The sequence below is a fragment of the Branchiostoma floridae genome, chromosome 2 (genome assembly GCF_000003815.2).
Source record: "Branchiostoma floridae strain S238N-H82 chromosome 2, Bfl_VNyyK, whole genome shotgun sequence".
NCBI classification, from domain to species: Eukaryota; Metazoa; Chordata; class Leptocardii; order Amphioxiformes; family Branchiostomatidae; genus Branchiostoma; species Branchiostoma floridae.
The window spans coordinates 28,015,556-28,033,397 of NC_049980.1; the positions used below are offsets into that span (position 1 = coordinate 28,015,556).

At 42.4% G+C, this 17,842-nt stretch overlaps 2 protein-coding genes across 2 annotated transcripts; one reads left to right on the forward strand and one right to left on the reverse strand.

Moving 5' to 3' along the window:
- The first annotated feature begins 376 nt into the window (after nt 1-376).
- LOC118409652 lies at nt 377-5,470 on the forward strand. The gene is made up of 8 exons (XM_035810822.1): nt 377-496; nt 922-1,004; nt 1,791-1,958; nt 2,329-2,409; nt 2,668-2,864; nt 3,144-3,282; nt 4,092-4,250; nt 4,598-5,470. The coding sequence occupies exons 1-8, from the start codon at nt 396-398 to the stop codon at nt 4,804-4,806; spliced, it is 1,137 nt and encodes a 378-aa protein (XP_035666715.1). The 5' UTR covers nt 377-395; the 3' UTR covers nt 4,807-5,470.
- On the reverse strand, nt 5,308-12,113 carry LOC118409653 (U3 small nucleolar ribonucleoprotein protein MPP10-like). Its single transcript, XM_035810823.1, has 10 exons — nt 11,977-12,113; nt 10,907-11,570; nt 10,389-10,564; nt 9,780-9,960; nt 9,076-9,285; nt 8,470-8,607; nt 7,825-7,935; nt 7,402-7,509; nt 6,873-7,109; nt 5,308-5,817 (listed from the first exon to the last, which is right to left on the reverse strand). The coding sequence occupies exons 1-10, from the start codon at nt 12,060-12,062 to the stop codon at nt 5,668-5,670; spliced, it is 2,061 nt and encodes a 686-aa protein (XP_035666716.1). The 5' UTR covers nt 12,063-12,113; the 3' UTR covers nt 5,308-5,667.
- Between the last annotated feature and the right edge of the window lie 5,729 nt (nt 12,114-17,842).

Genomic DNA, 17,842 nt, shown 5'->3' on the forward strand with positions numbered 1-17,842 from the left:
CTCAAAATAAAGAATTGTGACAATTGTCTTAAGTCAACTGTTTTCGTCTTCACATTACAACACATTTCTTCTTAACGTCATATTTTACTGCTAAATAACGCCATTCAGTCTAAGGCAAACACGCAAAGAAGAGGCGAGAAGATGCGCAGCAATTTTACTTCGGACCGAAGTTGTCACAGCGTGTATCACAAGTACTGCTGCTACTTGTGACGTCATGACTTGTGCTAACTTGGTCCATCGCCAGAGGAAATCCCCTTCGAGGCGACTTCCCCGTACGTCAGCTGTTCTAAGAACCCCAGTGACGAGTTCTTACTTCCGGTCAGCTCCTCTACATAAGCCAAATCATCTTCGCCTCACCGCATTTCGTTCTCAGAAGTTTTCAGAGATATTTCAGCATGAAGGCACTGTGTGTATTTGTTGTCGGTTTGCTGCTGGTTACCGAGGCGCTGTGCGCGGTATCCCGGTCCGATTTTGCCCGCATCATGTGTTTGAAGAGGTGCGTTTACACAATACAAATAGTTTTTCTTTCGCAAAGTTTTCTTTCGTTCAAAGTTTGTAAAGCGATCGATCTTCGAAGCTTCATGTGTTATATAGCGGTATGACTTGCGATCATACCGTTGCTTTTCAGTGTCATTTCGATGATAAAAGCTGGTCGTGGGCGTTTATTGTCCTCCAAGCATTTCGATTCGGGAAGTGTAGTGACCTGGATTTTAACGGCTGTTTCCCGTAAGAAAAACAGGTCACTATTAATATTATCCCCCTGACCGAAAACTCTGCCTGTAGAATAATAATTTATTTCGTAATTTTCTAGACAGCTGATCTTGTGTTAAATGGCATTATGTAAAGTTTTCATGCTTGATGTTTTGATTAAAAAGTTTGCGTATACATAACCTTGAAGTAACCTGAAATGTTATTCTACAGACGGTCGCTAGATGGCGTGCTGGGACGGTCCAAGAGATGCGCTGGCGGCAGCGGCGGAGGTGGAGGGGGTATCAGTATTGACGGTAAGTCTCTCTTTCTTAAAAAGTACTAGACACTGGTCCAATTTCGCGGCAAATATAAAAATTGGGTCTTCGCGGTGGTTTCAAGTTCGCGATAGCGCTATAGTAGTACACATGTACTGTGCAGTAATGGAAACACCGGTAGTCTCAGTTCGCGGTTAAGTCCACTGGACTGGTCATTACAAGCCTCCATAGCAGGCTCTCTATGGCCTTTTTTGGCTCATAGTACACTTTTGCTGGCCATTTCTTTTTGTACTGGGTCGCTGAGTGATTGCTGGCCTTTTCTGACAGCCGGCTATGTTACTAGATTCTATGAGCCAAAAAGGCCATATAGAGCCTACTATGGAGGCTAGGTCATTACCTCGAAAACCGCGAACATGAAACTACAGCGAACATTTCAATGATAGCAGTACATGGTAGCTTGTAAGTTGTGCCACATATCGGTTCCACCCCAGCAGGGAGACGTACAATTCCGTAGGAAACGACTGATACTCAGGCCTATATACATTTTAAAAGTGATCACAGAAGGTGTTGAATTTTGTTACAGTTCAGCCAATAATGTCATATGACCTTACATAATACCATTGCTTCAGCAATGTTTTCTATCCTTGTCTTGCCTCGACGAAGGCTAGACATCCAGGTAATAAGATACACCAAATAGCAATTACTTAAGCAACTGAATAAGATGTCTGATGTTGGAAAGTTCAAACGGTCAGACGTCTCAGACCTTGGATTGTCTTGTGTTTGAAATTGAAACGTCCTTGACAAAGATAACCTTTTTACCCACAGAGACGATCACGGTGATTGGACAGAGGATCCATGACCCGTTCGTTCACGTCATCTCCGACCCCGGCGCCATACGGGACTTCCTGGGCAGTTTTGGCGGGAACGGAGGCGGACTGGACCATGGCGAGGGAGGGGGGGGAGGTCCGGCCCAGGAGCAGCAGCAAGATCAAGGTCTGTAACACATTGTAAAGCTAACACATTGGTATTACCCCCAAACTGATGGTGTGATATTCAAAAAGTATACTATTTTTTTACTACTGACAGGGTGTTATAAGATGTGTTTGTATCTTTGACAGGGTGTTGATGTCAATAACAAATTTAGCATCATTGACAGGATGTCCCTATCTGAATTTATTTATGCTATTGACAGGATGTAAGAAGAATTGGGTGGCACTATTGACAGGGTGCCCATGGTCCTGTCAACCCTAACTCCTTATACAGCCCTATCCCTTACGACCTCCCATCCTCTCTTCATCACGGACAGTCATAAGACGATTTCCCTTTGAAGATGAAGAATTATCGATCTTTCTTTCTTCTCCAGATTGTTTTGGGGACGTGGATAAGGTTGACACCACCGGCGCTTCACAGGCCACAGCACAACAAGACGGGCTGTCTACCACAGGTGACTATGCATATGTCATAAACAGATAGACATACACAGAGAGGTATGAATAAATATGAATAAATGCAGAAATATATACATATATAAATAGATACACATACCATGTTTACATGTTAGATAAAGATGAGAAACAAAATTCTTGGGGGAACCTTTTCTGTGGAAAATTGAATGTAACGCTAAAGTTTCATCAATCATACTTTCTCTTCCTTCGTCAAATCGTACATTTTTGCTCAATATAATATTCCTCCTACATCCCAGGTGTTGCTGCTTCTAATGCACTTGCGCAGACAGATTTAAACCGTCTGAACAAGTACAAGACCCAAATCAACGCCGTCTCCAAGGCAACGGGCATGGACGCCGCCATCATTGCCGCCATCATCTCACGAGAGTCACGTGCCGGCAACGCCCTGCAGAACGGATACGGTGACCATGGCAATGGGTTCGGCCTCATGCAGGTAACAAACTTACTTAATTGTATACTAAACGGATATTTTCTTAATAAAGCCACTGAAAGTCATGGGCATCCTTCGTAACTCTTCGCCTATTGTGTCATATATTCTATAAATTGCTCAAGGTGTGATTCTCCTCAAACACGGATATACATCTTGATATTTATTCTTCTTGTTTTTAGGTTTCCTCCATGTTATTCAATGTAAACCCCTCTTTTATGAGCAAATCGTACAAAGTAAAAGCATTTAACACGATAAATAAGCATCTGTTTTTCTATGTTCCAGATTGACCGCCGTTACCACACCACCCAAGGCGCCTGGGACAGTACCGAACACCTGACCCAGGCTGTCGGCATCCTGCAGGGCTTCATACAAGGCGTCAGCAACTGCCATCCCTCGTGGAACAGCGAGGAGGTGCTGAAAGGTAGCCTTTCTTTTCTTTGCCTCCTCAACTGTGTAATTCTGTTACGCTCAAGAACACGTGTTTTGGCTCAACTCGTTCGCTCTTCAGTTTTCCTCGTTTTGTGCTTTCCTCACCTTTGCACTCCTCTGTACTTCGTTTCACTCGTTTGTTACATCTTATTTGATTCGATTTTTGTAGCAATGTGTTACCTCGAAAGTATAAGTTTTATCAGTCAAGAGAGACCCCACCGCACTAGCCTAGACAAACAACACGAGTCAAAAGATATGCGGATAAGATGTGATAAGATGTATTGTTTGCCCTGTCCTTAGTGCTGAATGACATTCTTGATGAACAAGCGGATAATACATTGCTGCAGTTCCCTGAGCAGAGCTGCAGTACAAGTACAAATCTTCAAACACGTAGTCCCCATCAACGCTGACGTCTCTACTGTGTACTTGCCATTGACGTCGCAATAGGCCCTTAAATTTGTCAAAGTCGGACCGTAGACGATGATAGTTTTCTAGTGGACTCGTCTATTGACCTTCTATCTTACGTTGTTCGGGGTGTCAGTTGTTGCGTATACCCTTCATACGTCCAATGTAACAATCAATCAATCAATGATTTGCAAGCATCATAGTCGGATCCATAGTGGCTACAGACTACGACAGTTCGCACCAGATTGGTCTGTTCTGGGCGTACTCCCTCCAGTTGGTTCTGGAGACGCCTCAGCGAATCAAATGGCTCGTAAAGCTACACGGAAAAAGGCATGCAGGCCCAATTGAGTGTGTTGAAGATCTGTTAGGTCATTAAAATGTGTTTCCTGATTCCAGGCGGGATCTCTGCCTACAACGCGGGGGTTAAGAACGTGCGCAGCTACGACAGGATGGACGTGGGAACGACGGGAGACGACTACGCCAATGACGTCATAGCGCGAGCCAAGTACCTGAAGACTAAAGGGTTCGGCGATCCTAAGGATCAACGGTGTCAAGGTGAGAAAGGGGTCTTTTTAAGAATCTTCTACTCTACCTTTTAGCTTGATTAGCGGTATGCCTACATGGTAAATATTTTCCTCCTTTGCAGCCATCAGGTAGCGCTGGCGTTACTTTTTGGTGTAGCGCAGATTTGCAGTTATTTTGAGGGCTCGGTCCTCATGGCGGGAGCTTGTATCTGACTAAAATAACTTTGTTTTAATCTGTAAGATTCTACAAGTTATTTGTGTTCACAAAGTGAAAGCCTGGCAAAAAAAAATGTAATGACTCCGGTTGAGGTTCTGAAAATTCAGAGTCACAACACAACATTTTTCCTTGGCATAACCCTATTGATCATTTCTCTCCAGGCGGTTCCAACAGGAGACGTCGGTCCTCCGGCTGCCCGTACAGCTGGTACAACCCGCAGGAGCGCCCGCCCAGCGGCTCCGGGTCCAGCGGTGGGACCCACACCCCAGGCGGCAGGCACACCTCGGGGGGAGGCGGGCGGTACGTTCCCATTGTGGACGAGTTCTCCGGACCCCGCTGCAGCGGCTTCAGATGTCGACAGATCCCGTGAGGAAAATCTGTGACTAAATACAGTCCTACTTGTACAAGTGTCATCGAAGTGGCCACCTCTTCATAGGGACCACATTTGTACATCTTTTCCTTGCCCTTTTCCCCATTGACGCAAGCATCACGAATCCTGACTATTACGTGACCACCTGTCCACAATGCCGGGTTGCACCACATTTTGTATGGTGTTACTGTTATGTCTTGATAATGGATAATACGTTGTTTGTTATGAATGCATTTCACAGTGGATATCTGTAAGAAATTTTGTAAATATCCTCAATTGCTTTTACCATTGCTTAGAGCCATTTTCACTTTATCAACAATGACAAGTTGTAGGTTATGGACTTCTACTCATATGGTGTGACGGAGGTACATTTAACACTGGTAAAAACCACTGGAAGTGATCTACATGTATGTCGTACATTTGAAAAATTGCTGTCCACACACAAGCAGATGTGAAGACTTAAAAACCACCAAAACAGTCGGTGACAATCCTGGGTATAGATTCATCATTGGTGATCTTTATTACAATATGCATGTAATAAGTACAACAGAAAGTAACAAAGATTCATTTATCTCAAATGTTTTCTTAGTTTGAAGAAAGTGCAATATAATGAAATTGTTTTATACAGAGAATTTCAGCACAAATAAAGATATTAGATTTTCAAGGACCTGTTTGTTGGTTATTTGATTGCTTAATGATTTGAGCAATATATATTCATTTTTACTGCTTCTTTACTATTTCTATGTTATAGATAACATTGCAGTGAAGATGATATTCAAAACAAATGTTGATAACTAAATGCAAGTGTACATGTGGAACAACAAATGTTTTCCTGAAGTCTTCTGCAAAAAAAATTAAATTCTATAACTTGAGTTTTGAAGCTGAAGTGTCTCTCTTCTTCTTCTTGGAGTTCTTGGAGCCCCGCGCTTTCTTCACTTCTTCTGAGACTTCCTCCTGCAGCTGGGTGAAGAATGCCTTGGACGACTTCAGGGGTTGGGACTTTCCCTCGTCCTGTTTAAGAAAATTCAAAACTATCAGACAAACCAGAACAATCTCAACACGGGAACATACTTCATGGATGAAAAAGACAACATCAGTGTTCAAACAAAAGCATTTAATGAAGTATTTAAAAAGCTTGATAACTACATTGATGTCATTAAAGAATGAAGGACTTCCTAAGCTAATGATAAACATGTGCGAACATGTGTGTATGGCGGCTTTATAGAGGTGATGTTTCACACCTGTTTCACCATACCCTCCATTGTCATCGTATATGGAGAATCCTAATAAATTAATAAATAAATGATAGTGTGTGCGTGAGTGAATGAGGGTTTTGCAACTATGACACAAGTACTGTCCACTACCCCGCATGGCTAAATCTAGTACTCAAGTTGACAGATGTTAATGATTAGTAATTTGCAAACATACCAAACATGTGACATGCACATCAACTGGTCTGACTTTTCTAGGTCCAAACAGCATGCTTGATGTGTGATGCCAGGAGCAAACTCCCTGTTGTAAACTATTTTCCAACCCTGCACACGTGACCCATCCTCACACTCAGGGTTGACATCGCGGCAAAGCCTAACGATATCACCCCTGACAAATCAGCCAGGGTATTTGGGTATTTGGCTTCTTGTTGTCGGAAGCTCGGAAAGGCGCCATATAAGGCGACTCATTAATATTCAAGAGCAAGATAACAGTACCGGCGTAACGTTCTATCAGCGTCCAGACGTCTTTATCAGGTACCAAATTTCACATTTTTGGGTTCTGTGGGTATAGGGTAAGCACGGCATCACCGTATATATGTACCGACATAGCATTCGATAAAAAAAACATTACCATCACGCAAAGAAATACAGATCTTTGTACACGCCGCGCCGTACGCTGTTTGTTCGAAACTTGCAATCCGGTCGCTGATTGGCCCGCGACAAATCAGGCAAGCTCATTAATATTCATAAGCAGGGCGCCCCAAATACCCAAATACCCTGGCTGATTTGTCAGGGGTGATATCGTTAGGCTTTGCCGCGATGTCAACCCTGAGTGTGAGGGTGACGTGACCGTACCTTTATAATCTTGGTCTTCCCTCCCCGTTTGCTCTGCATCTCCAGCTCCTCCATGGCCCGTTTCTTGGCATACTTGTTGCCAAGCCCCGGGTTGAGTTTCTCCACCAGCTTGTGCTTCTTCTCCTTCTCCTGGAGTTTCCTCCTCTTCCGCACCCTCTTCTGTCTCCGCTCGCGGTTACGGTCCGTCGCCGTCCTCTCCAGGGAACCCTTCTCCTGCCCGGCAGACTTGCTTTTCTCCTGGGGGATTGTGGTGAAAAGATAGTTCTCCATTGAAAACAGTCATTTTGGTGAAAAGATAATTCACCAATAAAAACAGTCATTTTGGTGAAAAGATAATTCTCCATTAAAAACAGCATTAGGCCTATGCATCCTCTAAAATGTCAGGCAGTTCCGTAAGTAAAACTGGCCTATTTTGGCTTAGATGATGGAATTTACAATAACAAAACTCACAAGAACATCTTGTAAGATACAAAATACCTCTACTAGAAAAAAAGAAATTATACGCAGCAGTCACAACTTAAGATCTAACCTTGACTTCTTCAGGTGCGAGTAGAGCAGCATCGCTGACACTGGTGGGAGCCACTTCCTCATGGGTGATGGACGGGAGGTTAGAGATGATCTTAACCTCGGGCGCAGGCTGGGCACAAAGGAACCATAGGTAAGGAACAATAAGTGTAAACATTAACAAACGAAAACTCAGATCATATTATCAACAATAAGTGGGTGCCTTCATCTTCTAAGCTCCAAAGGTATCTAGGGGAGTAAAAACTAAACTAATGCCATACCACAGTAACAGCTACATGAATCAACAGCATAACAGATATGGGTGAGTTTCTTGGTTAAGTTCTAAAGCAATCTGAAAGACAATTTTCCCAAACTTTACAGTGGATCACTTGTAAACAGAATGGAAGGTCTAGACAGCCATGCAAACTTTAAGCAGATGTTAACTCACAGGTTTCGGGGTAAAGTGGAAGTTGGACAGGGCGTCCAGTTTGACAAACAGACTGTCCATCATGGTCTTGATCTCCTTGTGCTGAGGGTTCTCCTCTTCCTTCTTCTCATCCTGCAGAGAGAGAAGAAAAACATGACAAATAATCTACTACCAGTTGTCATTCTTCTACGGTAACACTGTGTTGTCTTGTACATGCACATAAAGCTTGCTTTCATGAATGAAATCCTTATAATATGTGCAATGATTTGGCAGTAGAAAACATTGAAGCAACAAGTTGTTGCAAATAAAAAAAATCAAGCAAGATATCTTTCTGTAGTCCACACTTGCTTCTGACTTGAGCCTGGAAAGGATGTTAAATGTATCATGATAGAACAAGGCTTCCTGTTGATCCCAGGAGTCATAGATGCTGCTGGTGTCATCCCAAGTAGGCAACAACCATGTCCTATTTGTAATTTGCATACATGTAGATTTCTTTGCTATTTCCTATACTCTTTCACTAATTTTATTTGACGTGACCTGCCTATGTCTTAATTTTTCCCCAAGGGCACATTAAAAACTGGCAGTAGGCTATGTATTTCTTCATGTGAAACAAATAATCAAAATAATACAGCATCTGTAATAAGAGTGAAGAAGCATCCCTCCTACCTGTGTCTGTTTGAGGTACTCCTTCTCGTACACCTGAGCCAGACTGCTCTTGCTCTTCTCCTGGTCCAGTAGAACTCTCTTCTTGTACTCAAACGCTTCCTCTACAGGCTTCACTTTCCTCTCTACATCATCCCAGGCCTAGGGGGAAGGAAATTTGGTTTTACTTTAATTTCATTACTTTGTGAAATGAAGCACCACAACATGAGGCAACGTAAGAACCAAAAATTAGTCTTGTACAATCTAAAATATATTGTATATAAATTATAATCTCCTAATCAAGTCATATTTAGCTACTACCAGTACTAGTAATATTCTGATAGCTGATATTCTCTTTCAAAATTCAGTACTTCTTAACTTTGGTTACAACACTGCTGTCAATACTATATAATGGGAATTCTTGACTTGAGTAACAACATTAACCTTGCATCCAACCTTGTTAGCTTTGGTCTGCTCCCAAAGGTAGCTACTCCACTTTCGGGAGCATACCAAAGCTAACAGTTGTCTTTGTTTTGTTACCACAATACTATTGTACGTATGTAACACTGTCTACCTTCTTGATTCAGTAACAGAAAAATAAGAATGTGAATAAGACAGTAAAACCCCTGCCTGGTCCTTGATCCTCTGTTTGATGATGTCCTCCAGCGCCATGGTGGTCTCCTCCGTGATGACGGGAGTCTGCGCCGTGGTCTGGTCGAACGACAGGACCTCCTCCAGCAGGCTGTTCTCCGGGCGGGAACCACCTTTGACCTCTCCGGTCAGCTGCCACGGCTTCTCCGCCAAGTTGGACTCCTCTAGCTGGGAGATGGTCTGCTTCAGCTGTGGGGAGGATGGGGGGTGGGGGGGATGCAAGGTTAAACAGTGTTTACCGACACTTATGATTAGCACCACTCAATTGAATCATTATATTAAAACCTATGCTAGCCCTTATTGTTATAGTAATTAGGATGTTAAGTTCTATTTTGTACTTTGAGTAATAGTTGGTGGAATACATTGTACCATGTATTCATGTATTAACAACCATGTGTTAAGGCAGGAGCCTTTTTCTTCTTCTAATATAAGAAGACTAATGGCTCTTACGCCACCTAGGCCCTTCTCCCTCAAATACATCCAATTAAGTTCTCAGTCTGGTAATTGTACGAAGTCCCATTGTTACAAGTCATCTTCTCTCTCCTTGAAAGTTCACTCTTTCCCATCTCTTCAGCTGTTTCCCTTCCCTAGAAACATTTCCATAGGCCAGTAAAGTTACAAGACTTCACTCCATGAACCATACTGCTTTGTGATCCTTCCAGATATCATGTAAAATGTCCCACCTTTTCTTGTCTCTTCTCAAAGTTGGACCTGGCCTTAGCAGCCTTCCCTCCCAGGATCTCCTGTGCGTCCTCTCCCTCACTCTCACTGTCCACCAGCAGGTCTCTGGGACCGGAGGACTGCATCTTAACCGCCTTCTTAAACTGGACCTCTTCTTCTGGTACGTCTTCAAAGTCATAGTCACTGTGAGTGTGAAAACAAAGAAAATCTGGACTGCTGGAGTGATAGCACTTGAAGAAAGCATATGGTCACTTCAAGGCAGTAGCAAACAGTTCTTCTTGTAAGCTAGTGAATAATATTCAGGTACTAGTACAATAATCTAGGCAATGTTTTCAAAGCCTTCATTTTGATACCCAGAACAAGGCCATAGGCATGTAGTGATGTACATGTATCTTTCATGGTATTTCCAGCTATGTGCAGTTGGTAACCTTATCAAATCATATGCAACAGGCAACCATCTGTGACTGCTTTGGCTTGCCCCACTGGGCCAGTTACAATTTCACTCAGCTCAGTCTTTTCAAAACCAAGATATTTGCAGATTTTACATTGATCAGCAGTATCTGTTATTGCCTACTAGTAATTGTAACAACCATCCCTAGATATTTATTTACCCTCCATCATCCTCAGCCTCCTCCTCCTCACCATCATCCTCATCTCCCATCTCATCCTCAAACCTCACACTCTTACGACCTGAAGCCTGCTTCCCTGACTTGGAGGCTGTGCCTTGATCTTCATCATAATTCGGTGGGTCAAAGAAGTCAGTGTACGTGGCTTCTCTCCCTTCCTCCTGCAAAATCAGAAACATATGATAATGTAGACATGCTTTGAAAAGAAGACGAGTGATTGAAGAGACAAAAATAAACTACCTGTAATGAGAGTGGCAACAATACTAAATGTAGGCAGGGTATAGTGTGTGTGTGTGTGTGTGTGTGTGTGTGTGTGTGTTTTGTGTGTTGCATTTGTGTATTTTTGTGTGTGTGTGCGTGCATGTGTGTGTGTGTGTGTGTGTGTGTGTGTGAGGATGATTTGCAACATCATTATCAAAGTGCCCCAATTCTTCAAAATGGCAACATTTTCTAATATAACGTTACTAGTAATAGGAATATTAGTCCATTCCTAAAACCCTTACCTCCTCCTCATCATCATCATCTGCATACATGTCCACAGATTCATCATCATCATCATCTGACTCATCCCTCCCCATCTTCCCCTCCTCTGCATCCCTCCTCCTCTCCTCCCTCTCATCCTCCTGGACCAGGAACTCCTCCATGTCCGCCAGGCTGAAGAACTTGTCATCCACTTCCGTCTTCCTTTTCTTAATCTTACTCTTAGTCGCTGGTTTTCTGAGATTGGCTTGGCTGGCCGACCTTTTCTGCTTAGTTTTGGCCTCAAATGCATCAATGTCAAAGTCAAGATCCGACTCAGAGCCTTCATCTGGTTCATGTTCATCTTTCTCATCTTCTAAAGTTCTCTCTTCCTCATCGTCTTCAAACTCATTAAACTCATCTTCTTCCACATCTTCCTCTTCTTCTTCACTTGATGACTCTGGTTCAGGAAGAAGGGACACAGTTTCACCTTTTCTCTTGACTTTGGCAACATCTTTCACCAGTCTCTTAAGTAAGGGTTCGTTCTGAAGTTCAACTTCTTGCCAGATTTGCTCGTCGTCAAAGTTGGATACTATCAACTCAGCCAGCGTTCCCTTTAGGGCATTGTTTTTGTTGTCACTCTGCTTTACAAAGTCGTACAGCTGTTTGGTGGTGGACTTGAAAGTGTTTGCTACGTCAGGTTGGGCACTGTGGGAAACAGGAATTGTAAAATAAATCTATAACTGTCTAACTGAATAAGCCGAACTAGGTACAACTTACAAGTTACGTGCAAGTACACGTGTATTTCCATCTTCCGTCCATAATGAACGTTAAAATTCTAATCCACACTCCAGGTTGCGTTGTATAGGATTTTACTGTACCTTCACATCGTCTTACTAATCCATGTTGTATTTTCTAAGAGCATTTACAACGTTTCGCTGCAAAATTATTTAATTTTTAAAGTTCCAGGACAAATATGCCCCCCTCCCACAACACATGCGTGTACGCACGCGCACGTGTAAGTGCGAACGTTGTTGCTGCCAAACTAAACAACTGGTACACATTTCATGATATCATTCCAAATCTTCCATCCTTAAGAAAAGCCTCCATTTACCTGAGAAAGTTCTCCAGTTTGGACGAGACAGACGCGACCCGGCACAGAGCGCCGACCAGCGTTTCTTTGGCATCGGGGGCCGCCATGTTGGACTGCGCAATGCATTGTGGGATCGCTGGCCCGTGGCGGGAAATTCAAAACCGACAGGTAAACTTCAGGAGTCAGGACCATTCCGTTCAATGTATTTTTTTTTTTTTTTTAGAGTAATGTACCCTGTATTTGACGCATTTCGTAAGCTAGAACAAAATGTCTACCTTACAAGCCCAACCTTTAAAGTTAAATGATACACACACGCACACAAACACACACACACACACACACACACACACACACACACACACACACTCACACGCTGCCCAGGAACGGGCTATTTGGAGGATAATCGCTATGTAGATGTGGCTGTGGCTGTGGCTGTGAATGTCTCAAACACGCTATATCGATACGGGAACAAGTGGAGTGCAAGATCTTTAGAAAATTATAGTTTCTCTGAACTGAAGCAAAACTTTGCGTCGTTTATGCGATTACCATTATTATGCAGAACTTTGGAGCTATTTTTTTTTTCATGCCGGGTAAACTGGTGCTCAGATTAATATCCTAATCCTCTATCCAAATCTCCCAATTCACCTTAGTCACCAGTAGTTTTCAGGGTTAGGATAGGTAAGTGAGGTCTTTATCAATTTTGTTCTCCTAACTTCCAATGGTTCATGCCATTTGTTGATAATGGTTGGTTTGGTAAAGAAAGGGTCCCTGAAGACAAAAACGAGAAAATGATAAAGGTACAAAATGAATAAAATAGATAAAGTGAAAGAAGGGATATCACTTAAAATTACAATGTGACCATTTCAAAAAGTATACATTGCTGTTTTTCTACTGTAGTTGTAGGAGCCATGTCATGACAGCCGGTAAACGGTTTTGACGCGGGAGATATCCCCCAGTCGCAGGTCGCCGACCCTCGTTAATGGGTCCGACACGATAAGGGCAGATAGCCGGGCCCGGCTGACCAAAGCGGGTAATCCTCGCCCCGCAAGTAATGACGTTTCTTACAACCGGAGCCCGGCCCTGATGACAGCACTGCTGATGGTATCTGACGCGGCAGTCGCCAGATGAAATGCTCAGCTCCCCTACATGTTACGCGTGGTGTAGCCTCGTTAGAAGACTCCGAGGCAGGCGCCAAAATAATGTAAAACTAACTTTGTTAAACTAATTAAACTAATTTTGCTAACAATATTTTGTGATACATTACCAAGTTTCGTAGCTTTAGCACTAGCCGTTCATGAGTTATGAGACATCAAAGTTGCTGAGGACCTCAAAATTCCCCTCTCTGGTCAGAATAGGTTTAGTGCAAAACATGGTCCTTCTGATTTTTAGCATAAATTATGATAATGAAATGGAGTTAGCAACACCTTAACATGTCAAAATATTCCTCTTACATTTATGAAGCAATTTATGTACAATGTCAATGATCACCGATAGGAATTGGAACTGAGATTTTATAAACAAAACAATTTTGGGTCCGTTTGGACCCCACTCGGGTACTTGAGGGTTAAATTTGCTGTTTTATTTTTGATGTACTGTAGGTCAATATTTTTGACAACGGAATCAACAGACTATAGGGATTTACTTTCTCAGTTAAGCACCCTTAGGATGGTGATTTATATATTAGGAGGATGTTGGTCTCCAAGGCAGAGACCTCTTGTCAGTCATGCGCGACAGAGTCATCTGGAGGGACTTCATAGTGTCACCAGATGGATGACTGAACTGAACACTTGGTACCCATGGCTCTGAGGACTGTCGTTTTGCCATTACTCATTAGCCCGAAAAGTGCCCGTAACCTTGTTGGGGTTACATTCGCATCAAATGTAACAATCATAGATAAATGAAAATAATGCATGGACACAAATTTAACCGTGACATTTAGTACTTTATTAAACATGTAGCACATATTTTCAAATACTGTGTTAAGCTACTACTACTTCTATAAAACTACTATTATTTTCCATCCCTCTCTCTCGTATTTGATTACAATATGATAGCTGTAGGTCTAAAATAGCATAACCGACAACAACAACAATTTACACTAACCTTTAATCAAGGCTGACCGCGCCCTGTCAGGACTCGGAGATTTGTTTTGAATATCTGAAATACCCTGGTTAGTCCTTATGCATGCGATTTGATAAACAACAGGCGTAGATTTTTCTTTTATATCCTTGATGATGTGTAAAGTCTATCTGTAAATACTTTTCTTGATCTACCAAATAAGCAAGGGGCCATTAATGATATAACATAGAGCATTATGTGTCCGATTTTTTTTTAAACAGCGCAGTTGCTTTTAAGAACATGTTTACTTAGAGTGGGTACGTATTTACATTCATCTGGTTTAGGTTAAGTTTTCGAGGTTGATTTTACGACTTTTTCGTCCGCAAACTTTACTTAAAGCAAAACAATGTAACAAATACGGAACTCATACGGACTTGTTGACAAAAAATATAACGTTTAGACACAGTCCTTTTTTTTCTTTCAATATGTCCATTTTAGTTAATTCAGTGCCCTTTGATAGTAAAGATAGATTAGAAGGGCCATCAAATGTTTGAGAACATCCGCACGCCTTTGCAAAGACTTCTTCACCAGTTTCAATGTGACATGGTGAGATTATCAGTGACGTTGACCAACGATAACGTACCGTAGCTTGTTGTCCCGCCTTTTGACGTACTTGAGATAGATCTGATGTCCTTTGAGATAAGATGAAGAGCACAGTTGACTTGGGGGGGGGGGGGAGATCTTTATGTCTTTTTAAAGAGTCCATCAACTGCGAGAGGATTTGGATTTCCATGACGTCTGAGGTAGGGTATCACAAAAACCGCCTGTTGCTTGTGTAACGTTATGTGCATGTCTCGAAGTTGGTAGGTTTGTGTATGTACGCATCAGACCTAGACCTATGAGGTTAAAAAGGGCTACCTATAACCTCCTTGATAAGACAAGACAGACGTCATCACAACAAGAACCAACGACACAAATGCCCCCAGTAGAGAGAGATGATCAAAGACCCTCTTTACCGATGACAGGCACTTAAGATTCTCATCGTGCTCTGGAGGCGTCGTGTTACACGGCCCGTCCTCCAGCTAGTTCTCTGGCCTCCCGGAAAAAAAGGCAGATCTGCTCAAGTCTATGGATTCGTTAGCCTCGGCCTTACTTTAGAAATTATCCATATAGTTTCATTTAACAAAGTTTGCCCCATGGATCGACATCGACTGCCCACACACGGAAAAGAAATCCATGTATCGATTTCATGTAACGTTAAATGTATTCATAAGATTTAGATTTCTGAATTTTCTGCCGTGACAAAAAAAAAGGGAATTCTTTAGTTGAAATCATGGTAATTAAGTTATAGCAAATCGCCTTCACTACACTAGAATAACCAATCAATCGTTCGCTTGCATCATTAGTTGATGCGTGGCGGCTACTAGAATAATGGTGATTGATTATAGCACAACTGTAACGTTAAGTAGAAAGGGATCTGTCAATGTAACAGTCACATCTCGTGCTCTAGATACTATTTCAATTGGCCCACGACACAGAACAGCTTTGGACGCCTGGATGGCCATCAATAAATAGGGTACAGTGGAATATTCCTACAGTCGATGAGTGTAAGTCGGTAAATCATGATAGAGAAAATAAGTCTTTATTTTTATCCACGGTGGACCTAACGTTCCAATGTAGGCTCTACAGAAAGGCCACGGGTGTCAGGATACAGTGCCGAGAATTAAGATGAATTGCTGATCAGGAGTTATGTCATCCCGTCAGGGTGTTAAGGGGATTGACGCCGCCGTGTGGCGGTCACGGCACGGCGAACAGGGATCCCATACACAAATACAAATAAGGATCGTCAGCATGTGAGGGAAAGTTCAGGAAGGCGCGGAGAACCATGTTACAAAGTCATGAACGATAGAGAAGAACAAGATTCGACAGAAGCTTGATTCGAAAAAAATTCAACTTTGATTCGAAACCTTATTCGAAAGAACTTTGATTCAAAAGATGCGAATGCTGATCGAGCCCTGATTCGAAAGAGCCTTGATTCCAAAGACTCGAAGCCTGGTTTCAAAGAACCTTGATTCGAAAGAACCTTTGCTTTATGCCTATTCCACCTATTCCACTATAATAATTGTTATATAATAGAATGAGAAATGATGAAACGGGGTGTAAATGCTCGTATGTACGTTTTGTAGTTGATGACGTACGCCTGAATTTTGGTATCAGTAGTTCCAGATTTTCCCATCAATGCGATAATGTATTTATGAATGCTGCTAAGTTCTTGATTCAACGCATTTGTACGTTTTTCGACAGTTCGCCATTATGATTGTCTCCTCATCCGAAGAATGGACCACAGGCGCAACAGGAAGATTTTATACTCATATCCAGACAAGGTTGGTCAGAGCTAACAGCTGGTGCAACAATGTCATATTATATGATGTATAAATCTCCTGGGACTGCAAATCATGTTTCCTTTACGAGACGGCAAAACCAGAGAGACCAAGTGAGAAACACAACGGAATGTTATCAGTTGTTATTTTCCAAAAAGAATAGAAGACACGTAATGCTATCGCCATCCATGCCTTGTTTTCAGAGTAGATACGATAATGGAGCAAAATATGTTTCAAAGGGAGAGAGATATCGTTATCCGTTAGTTCTGTGAAGGATGTCCGTTCACAAAAAGAGGTATGCTCATTTGCACGGCGTTGTTTTTTTATTTCTTTATTGCTCTTACTAGTACTTAATCATATTTTGTTTGTATGGTTCTACATAGTCGGACCAATACGTCACATACAATCGAAAATCAACGCTTTCTTGTTCTCTACAGCAGGGGATATTTTCTATAGCCGTACGGGCGTGACATATGCTTGTCAGATACCATTTTTATCTGTGGTTCTGAAATGTAATTTATTTTCTGTTGGTGTACTTTGGTACAATCGAAAAAGCCTTTCACGTATAAGTCGCCCCCGACCGTAACCTCTGCTTGAAGAATATATGCCCCAAGAATATCTAACAGCTGACTAACAGCTCAAAGCGTGGGCGCAGAATAATCCACCTGTCATAGTGAAGAATTTGCCAAGTTTTACCACAGCGTCCTCACTGCACTCGTGCTGCGAGAAGCTTCTACAGACCCCGTCTCACGGGTATTGCATCACATCTCTGCTGCCCTCGCACTTCTTCTGTGTTTTATTCGAGTAAAATTCGGAGCAAAAATAAGGTCAATGAGTTTTGGTGGGCAGAACAGTCAGTCCACATGAAATCACATTGGAACCCTACATTGTGGCCAAACTCCCTCGGTTAATGTTCTCCATATAATAGTACAGGCGAAGTTAGTCTGGTAGGCAGAACTCAGACATACCTAGGCAACAGATCACAACAGCCTGCTGGGGACAACGTCGTCTAGGACTTCCTTTTATGGCAACGGTCTCGTCACGGTCGTCGCTAGATTGTGAAAGCAAAAAGAATCTGAGGACATTCTTGGGGACAGTGTCACACAAAACTCAGCTGTCCTGAAAAAAAGTTGTCGTAGATCCCTATCGCCATTCAGTTCTGTCGCTATTGCCGTTCACGTTTTAGTGCCTAGTGGCAGGCAAGTGAATCACATCAGCAAGTTTCCTTGCCGTTTCTGTGGTTAGGCTTCTTTTACAAGAGGATCGCTAACTCATCCTCTCCAACGTGCTCAAGGCTCCATCCGAGAACACGCGACCACCACCACGTTTTTGTCCTGTATTTATTATTTTACATGTATGTTTGATGGGCCCCCTTGGAAATCAACTATGCACTGTTGTAGGGGCTACCCATCTGTTTCAAGATGAAATAAATAATAAATAAATTACGC